General features: G+C 58.6%; 1 protein-coding gene across 1 annotated transcript in view; it reads left to right on the plus strand.

Annotated features, from left to right (window-relative positions):
* Positions 1–3,089: 3,089 nt before the first annotated feature.
* PTK2B (protein tyrosine kinase 2 beta) overlaps positions 3,090–8,843 on the plus strand; it is a 33,337-nt gene continuing 27,583 nt past the window's right edge. The window contains exons 1-4 of the mRNA XM_017727804.1: positions 3,090–3,392; positions 4,289–4,467; positions 4,572–4,659; positions 6,148–6,227. Of these exons, the coding sequence (XP_017583293.1) occupies positions 3,114–3,392; positions 4,289–4,467; positions 4,572–4,659; positions 6,148–6,227 (626 nt within the window). The 5' untranslated portion in view covers positions 3,090–3,113. The remainder of the gene's footprint in view (positions 3,393–4,288; positions 4,468–4,571; positions 4,660–6,147; positions 6,228–8,843) is intronic.

Raw genomic sequence — 8,843 nt, forward strand, 5'->3', positions numbered from 1 at the left:
TGGGAAGGACGGGATTGTCCCTCGTGTCCTGGTGGGGTTTGAGGGGACACTGGTGTCCCTTGATGTCCCCAGCTCTGGCCGTGAGGGTGCTGCTGGGAATTCTCCCTGGGACATTCCCTGGGATTTCTTCCATGGGATGCTCCCTGCATCCCGTTCCCAGCCAGGATATCCCATCGGGACAGGGACGCCGAGGGGACATCCAGCCCTGCTGCTGTCCCCGTGTGCCACCCCCGCGGGAAAAGGGCTGGAGGGAGAAATCAGGGAATGAAGAAAACGTGTGGGGGGGAAAAAAAAAAGCCCTAAACGGAATTTTTTTTGTCCCACATTCCCTAAAAAATTCCAGCTGTGGCCTCTCTCACCCCTGTTCGTGGGGGGTCGGATTTGGGGTCGTTCCTCTGATCCCAAAGCAGTGCGGGGTTCTGTTTGGCTGGGGATGGCCTCGGCTTTTGGGGACAGGAAGGGACAAGGTGGGGGAGGTGACCTGGCTGTCCCCGAGCTGCTCTTGCAGCCACCTGGGGAGGGGACATGCCCCAAATGTCACCCGGGGTTGTGCAAAGGATGTGGCTTCCTGCAAAGGCTCCGAGAGAGAGGCCCCGGCTGTGGAAAGAACAAAAAAAAAACCCAAAAAAAAACCAAACAAACCCCAAAACCCCAAAACCCTGAGGTGAAAAAAAAAAAAAAAACCCCAGAGAAAGAAAAGAAAAAAAATCCCAAAATGGGTTGGGGTGAGAGGGAGCTGAAATCCCATCCCGGTCCAATCCTGATACCTTCCGATGTCCCAGGGTGGTTCAAATCCATCCTTGGCCAATCCCAGGGATCCAGGGGCAGCCAGGGATTCCCTGGGAATTCCAGCCCAGTTGGGAATTCCTTCCCAAGATCCCACCCCAAGCTCCCCTTTCCCACTGGGAGCCGTTCCCTGGCTCCTGTCCCAGCAATGGGGACCCAAAGCCTGGAATTTTTGGAATTCCAGCAGCCAAATTTTCCTCCTTTTCCGCACAAGCGCTCCCTTCATCCCATCGGGAATGCGGCTGGAATTCCCGCTGGGTTGGGACTCAGGGAATGCAGCGCAGATCCCGACAAACAACCAGGATTCATCCCCTTCCCACTTCCTGGGATTTTTCTTCTCCTGATCTGCCGGGGGAGGGGGAAAAACGAGCCCTGCGGGAATTTTTGGGAGCGTTCTCCAGGATTGTGTTGGAAATTCGGGATCTTCTCCGCATCCCGTGGCTTTTCCAGAGGGCAGAGGCCTCCCCTGCTCTGAGCTGCTCCCGGAACCATTCCCGAGCTTTCATCCCAGCGGATCCCAGGCTGCTCCGGCCTTTCCTTGGCCACTGCCAGGGATCCAGGGGCAGCCCCAGCTGCTCTGGGAATCTGTGGAGCAAATCCAGAGGGGGAGAACGGAACTTTCTGCAGGTGGAAATAATCCAGGAAGTGTTCCAGAAATCCTTTGGATTCCCCATCCCCAGATTCCCATCCCAAAATCCGAGCGCTCCTTATTCCCGGGAATAAGGAAATCCTGGGATTCAGGAGCTGTTCTTACCAGCAGGATATTGGGAATTTGGCTTTTCCCAGGTTTTCCTTCCTTATTCCCGTGGCAGGCAGAGGTTCCTTGGATTTGGGAAGTTGGATCCCGAGGAATTGTCACCGCATTCCCGCTTTTGGCACATCCCAATTCCAGGGGCTGGGGCAGGGCCTCGGCTCCCATCGCTCCGGGAGGGTTGGGAGACATTCCCAGTTCCGGAATTCCTGCGGGGAATTCCTGGATCACCTCGTTTAGGAACGAGGAGAGCTCATTCCAAAGCTCAGGGAAAACCCAACCCGGGGCAACCCCTCAGCCCAAAGTCCTGGGGAACAGCAGGATCTGGGATCCCTTTGGATCATCCGAGACCCTGATCCAATGTTTTTCTAGGGAATGAAGGATTGGAGCCGTTTCCCCTCTGGCTCCAGCGATGTTTTTTTAGCGGCTTTGGGGTTTTTGGGGGGTAGGGGGTTTCCCGCTAAGAGTGAAGGAGAAAATGGATCCAAACCAGGGTGGGGGTGACACCCTGGAGGTGACAGGGACATGGAGATGTCACTTTGGAGGTGACAGGGACATGGAGGTGACACCGCTGTGGAGGTGACAGGGACGTGGAGGTGACACCCTGGAGGTGACAGGGATGTGGAGGTGACAGGGGCACAGAGATGTCACTCTGCAGGTGACAGGGACATGGGCATTGCTCTGGGCATGCTGGGGACATCCTTTGTCACATTCCCTTTTCCTTTCCCCCCCTTTTCCTTTCCCCCCTTTCTTCCCCCTTTCTTCCCCCTTTCTTCCCCCTTTCTTCCCCCTTTCTTCCCCCTTTCTTCCCCCTTTCTTCCCCCTTTCTTCCCCCTTTCTTCCCCCTTTCTTCCCCCTTTCTTCCCCCTTTCTTCCCCCTTTCTTCCCCCTTTCTTCCCCCTTTCTTCCCCCTTTCTTCCCCCTTTCTTCCCCCTTTCTTCCCCCTTTCTTCCCCCTTTCTTCCCCCTTTCTTCCCCCTTTCTTCCCCCTTTCTTCCCCCTTTCTTCCCCCTTTCTTCCCCCTTTCTTCCCCCTTTCTTCCCCCTTTCTTCCCCCTTTCTTCCCCCTTTCTTCCCCCTTTCTTCCCCCTTTCTTCCCCCTTTCTTCCCCCTTTCTTCCCCCTTTCTTCCCCCTTTCTTCCCCCTTTCTTCCCCCTTTCTTCCCCCTTTCTTCCCCCTTTCTTCCCCCTTTCTTCCCCCTTTCTTCCCCCTTTCTTCCCCCTTTCTTCCCCCTTTCTTCCCCCTTTCTTCCCCCTTTCCTTTTCCCCCCTTTTCCCCTCCTTTTCCCCCTTTTCCCCTCTTCCCTTCTTCCCCCTTTCCCCCCCCTTTCCTCTCTTTTCCTCCCTTTTTCCTCCCTTCCCTTCCCCACCCCTCCGGGATGTCCCGATCCCATCCCGCTGCCGTTCCCGCAGGGAAGGGATGCTCCGCTCCTAACGCTCCGGGTGTCCTGAAGATGACCACCATTCCCGAGCCCTTGGGACGTCCCCGGAGCTTCCCCTCTTCCCTTCTTCCCCCTTTCCCCCCCCTTTCCTCTCTTTTCCTCCCTTTTTCCTCCCTTCCCTTCCCCACCCCTCCGGGATGTCCCGATCCCATCCCGCTGCCGTTCCCGCAGGGAAGGGATGCTCCGCTCCTAACGCTCCGGGTGTCCTGAAGATGACCACCATTCCCGAGCCCTTGGGACGTCCCCGGAGCAGCTCCTCCCGCAGCCTTTCCGGGACGCTGGAGGCCATGGGGCCGCCGGAGACGGATCGGGATAAGGAGGAGACGCGGATCCTCAAGGTTTGCTTCTACAGCAACAGCTTCAACCTGGGCAAGAACTTCAAGCTGGTCAAGTGCTCCGTGGCCACGGAGATCCGGGTACGTGGGAACGGCGGGATCGGGATGGGATTGGGAATACGGGGCTGGTTTGGTTTGGTTGGATCCGGCTCCTTCCAGGCACATTTCCCACGTGGTTGTGGTGAAGTCGGGAATGTTGGGCTGGATGAGTTTTGAGGTCCGTTCCCACCCAAACCATTCCGTGATTCCATGATTTCTGCCCTTTGAGTGGGATTATGGAGCTGGGAGGATGCCGGGAGGGGATTTTGGGGACATGGAGCGGGGAGGACGCCGGGACGGGATTTTAGGGCCGTTCCTTCATGGATATGGTGGGTTTGGATTGGGATGTGCTCCTCACCCTTCCTACCTGGAGTCCGGCAGATTCCAGCCAGGGAATGGGGTGTGGATACTGGGAATGTGCTCATGGAGCTCCCCGGGGCTGGGGGTTCACTCCAGGGAAGTTTCCATTGGAGCTGTCCCGTGTTTCCTCCTCCTCCTCTTCCCGCTGTCCGAAGCTCATCTGGAGCTCGGCTGGAAATGTTGAGCTGGAGCAATTCCAGAGGAGGTCATGGAGATCTGGAGCCAGGCTGAGAGAGCTGGGAATGTCCAGCTGGAGAAGGGAAGGATCCAGGGAATCCTTGGAGCCCCTTCCCGAGCCTAAAGGGGCTCCAGGAGAGCTGGGATTTGGGATAAAGGCTGGAGGGGCAGGAGGCAGGGAATGGCTTCCCAGTGGGAAAGGGGAGCTCGGGCTGGGATGTTGGGAAGGAATTCCCGTCTGGGCTGGAATTCCCAGGGAATCCCTGGATCCCTGGGATTGGCCAAGGAAAGGCTGGATCCACCTGGGATCAGCGGGGGAGGTGTTGGGAATGGAATGGGATGGTGTTTAAGGTCCTTTCCCACCCAAACCATTCCATGGTTCCACGATTCCCTTTTCCCAGGAGGTGATCCGGTCCATCCTGCTGAGTGGCCGGATCGGGCCGGACATCCAGCTGGCCGAGTGCTACGGCCTCCGGCTCAAACACGTCAAGTCGGACGAGATCCATTGGCTCCATCCCTACCTGACGGTGGGAGAAGTCCAGGAAAAATACGAGTGCCTCCACCTGGAAGCTGAGTGGAGGTGGGACCGCGGTGGTGGTGGTGGTGGCCTTGTCCCTCTCCGTGTCCCCAAATTCCTGGGAAGGGGAACGGTGTCCTCACGGAGCGGCTCCTGGCTTTTCCCAGGTACGACCTCCAGATCCGGTACCTCCCGGAGGATTTCATGGAGCGCTTCAAGGAGGACAGGACCACCCTGCTCTACTTCTACCAGCAGGTCAGGGCAGCTCCAGGCGGTCTCCGGATCCCATTCCGCCTCTCCAGGCCCAAAATTCCCAAGATTCCAAGGTTTTGTCACCCCCGGGTGGTGGTGGCCCCATCCCGCTGATGGATCTGGGGAGCAGATCCAGCTGGGAATGTCCAGCAGGGACATCCAGGGACATTCCTGGCACTGCATTCCCGCCCGGAGCGTCCCAGCACGGGATGGGGGAGAGTGTGGGCAGTGCCAGCGTCCCCTGGTCACCATCCCCTGGTCACCATCCCCTGGTCACCGTGTCCTGACGTCATTCCCCTGCCACTCCTCCACCATCCCCTGGCTCCATCCTGGTCACCACCTTCTGTCACCATCCCCTGTCATTGTCCCCTGTCACCCTTCCCTGCCGCTCCTCCACCATCTTGTCACCATCCCAGTCACTCTCCCTGCTGTCACCATCCCTGCCACTCCTCCACCATCCCCTGGCTCCATCCTGGTCACCACCTTCTGTCACCATCCCCTGTCATTGTCCCCTGTCACCCTTCCCTGCCACTCCTGCCACCATTCCGTGTCACCATCCCTGTCACTCCTCCACCATCCCGTCACCATCCCAGTCACCGTCCCTGCTGTCACCATCCCTTCCGTTGTCCCTGTCACCGTCCCCGTCACCATCCCCTGCCACTGTCCCCATCACCATCTCTACCACTCTTGACCACCCACTCACCATCCCGTCACCATCCCAGTCACCGTCCCTGCTGTCACCATCCCTTCCGTTGTCCCTGTCACCGTCCCCGTCACCATCCCCTGCCACTGTCCCCATCACCATCTCTACCACTCTTGACCACCCACTCACCATCCCGTCACCATCCCAGTCACCGTCCCTGCTGTCACCATCCCTTCCGTTGTCCCTGTCACCGTCCCCGTCACCATCCCCTGCCACTGTCCCCATCACCATCTCTACCACTCTTGACCACCCACTCACCATCCCGTCACCATCCCAGTCACCGTCCCTGCTGTCACCATCCCTTCCGTTGTCCCTGTCACCGTCCCCGTCACCATCCCCTGCCACTGTCCCCATCACCATCTCTACCACTCTTGACCACCCAGTCACCATCCCGTCACCATCCCTGCTGTCACCATCCCTTCCGTCGTCCCTTCCACCATCCCCTGCCACTGTCCCCTGCCACTGTCCTCCGTCACCATCTCTACCACTCTTGACCACCCAGTCACCATCCCGTCACCATCCCTGCTGTCACCATCCCTTCCGTCGTCCCTTCCACCATCCCCTGCCACTGTCCCCTGCCACTGTCCTCCGTCACCATCTCTACCACTCTTGACCACCCAGTCACCATCCCGTCACCATCCCTGCTGTCACCATCCCTTCCGTTGTCCCTGTCACCGTCCCCTGTCACCATCTCTACCACTCTTTACCACCCCTTCCGCCACCCCTGTCCCCATCCCGCCCCCGGCCGTCCCCGTCGGTGTCCCCGCGGTGACGCGCTGTCCCCGCAGCTCCGCAGCGAGTACATGCAGAACTACGCCAGCAAGGTCAGCGAGGGCATGGCCCTGCAGCTCGGCTGCCTCGAGCTCAGGTACGGCCCTGGCCCGGTGTCCCCTTGTCCCCGTGTGTCCCCTGGCCCTGTGTCCGTGTGTCCCTCTGTCCCCGTGTCCCTGTGTCCTTGTATCCCTGTGTTCCTCTATCCCTCTGTCCCCGTGTCCCTCTGTCCCCGTGTTTCTGTGTCCTTGTATCCCTGTGTTCCTCTATCCCTCTGTCCCCGTGTCCCTCTGTCCCCGTGTCCTTGTGTCCTTGTATCCCTGTGTTCCTCTATCCCTCTGTCCGTGTGTCCCTCTGTCCTCGTGTCCCTGTGTTCCTCTATCCCTCTGTCCCCGTGTTCCTCTGTCCCCGTGTCCTTGTGTCGCTCTGTCCCGTGTCCCTTTGTTCCTGTCCTTGTGTCCCTGTGTCCCCACGTCCGTGTGTCCCTCTGTGTCCCTCTGTCCATATCCCTGTGTCCCTCTGTCCCCGTGTCCTTGTGTCTTTGTGTCCCCGTGTCCCTTTGTCCCTGTGTCCCTCTGTCCTTCTCTCCTTGTGTCCCTCTGTCCCCATGTCCCTGTGTCCCTCCTGTTCCCTCTGCTGCCATGGGAGGTCTGGGAAGCGGGAATGGGGATGGGGAGGGAAGTTCCAGCTTCTTTGGAGGTGGCAGGGGGACCTGGGGGACATGGGTGACATGGAGGGCATGGGGACATGGGTGACATAGAGGGTGTGGGGACATGTGTGATATGGGGACATGGAGGACATGGAGGGACATAGGAACATAGGGAATATGGAGATATGAGGGACATGGGGACATGGGAGGACATGGGGATGGACATGGGGCCATGGAGGGATGTGGGAACATGGAAGGACATGGGGAATATGGAGGGACATGGGGACATGGGACATGGAGGGATGTAGGAACATGGGGAATATGGAGACATGGGGGACATGGATGACATGGAGGGCGTTGAGGACATGGGGGATGTGGGGACATGGGTGACATAGAGGGCGTGGAGGGACATGGGGGATGTGGGGACATGGGTGACATAGAGGGCGTGGAGGGACATGGGGGATGTGGGGACATGGGTGACATAGAGGGCGTGGAGGGACATGGGGGATGTGGGGACATGGGTGACATAGAGGGCGTGGAGGGACATGGGGGATGTGGGGACATGGGTGACATAGAGGGCGTGGAGGGACATGGGGGATGTGGGGACATGGGTGACATAGAGGGCGTGGAGGGACATGGGGGATGTGGGGACATGGGTGACATAGAGGGCGTGGAGGGACATGGGGGATGTGGGGACATGGGTGACATAGAGGGCGTGGAGGGACATGGGGGATGTGGGGACATGGGTGACATAGAGGGCGTGGAGGGACATGGGTGATGTGGGGACATGGGGAACATGGAGGGACGTGGGTGACATGGAGGATGTGGGGACATGGAGGGACATGGGTGACATGGAGACATGGGGACATGGGAGACATGGGGACATGGGTGACATGGAGGGACATGGGGGATATGGGAACATGGGGAACATGGAAGGACATGGAGAATATGGGGACATGAGGGACATGGGGACATGGGAGGGCGTGGGGATGGACATGGGGACGTGGAGGGATGTGGGAACATGGGGAATATGGAGACATGGGGATATGGGAACATGGAAGGACATGGAAGGACATGGAGAATATGGGGACATGAGGTACATGGGGACATGGGAGGACATGGGGATGGACATGGGGACATGGAGGGATATGGGAACATGGGGAACATGGAAGGACATGGGGAATATGGAGACATGAGGGACATGGGGACATGGAGGGACATGGGACATGGAGGGATGTGGAGGAACATGGGGAATATGGAGACGTGGGGACATGGGTGACATGGCGGGCGTGGAGGACATGGGGGATGTGGGGACATGGGTGACATGGAGGGCATGGAAGGACATGGGGGATGTGGGGACATGGGTGACATGGAGGATGTGGAAGGACATGGGGGATGTGGGAACATGGAGGGACGTGGGTGACATGGAGGATGTGGGGACATGGAGAGACATGGGCACTGTAGGGACATGGAGGGACGGGTGACATGGAGACATGGGTGACATGGAGGGACATGGAGGGCATGGGGACATGGGAGACAAGGGGACATGGAGGGACATAGGAACATGGGGAATATGGAGACGTGTGACATGGAGGAACATGGGGGATATGGGAATAGGGGGAACATGGAAGGACATGGAGAATATGGAGACATGAGGGACATGGGGACATGGGAGGGCGTGGGGATGGACATGGGTGACATGGAGGATGTGGAAGGACATGGGGCATGTGGGAACATGGAGGGATGTGGGTGACATGGAGGATGTGGGGACATGGAGAGACATGGGCGATGTGGAGACATGGGTGACATGGAGACATGGAGGGACATGGGTGACATGGAGACATGGGTGACATGGAGACATGGGGGATATGGAGGGCATGGGGGATATGGAGGGCATGGGGGATCTGGGGGACATGGAGAGCATGGGGGACATGGGTGACACAGAGGGCGTGGAAGGACATGGGTGATGTGGGGACATGGGGAACATGGAGGGATGTGGGTGACATGGAGGATGTGGGTGACATGGAGGATGTGGGTGACATGGAGGATGTGGGTGACATGGAG

This window comes from Corvus brachyrhynchos, unplaced genomic scaffold (genome assembly GCF_000691975.1).
Source record: "Corvus brachyrhynchos isolate BGI_N302 unplaced genomic scaffold, ASM69197v1 scaffold222, whole genome shotgun sequence".
Lineage (NCBI taxonomy): Eukaryota > Metazoa > Chordata > Aves > Passeriformes > Corvidae > Corvus > Corvus brachyrhynchos.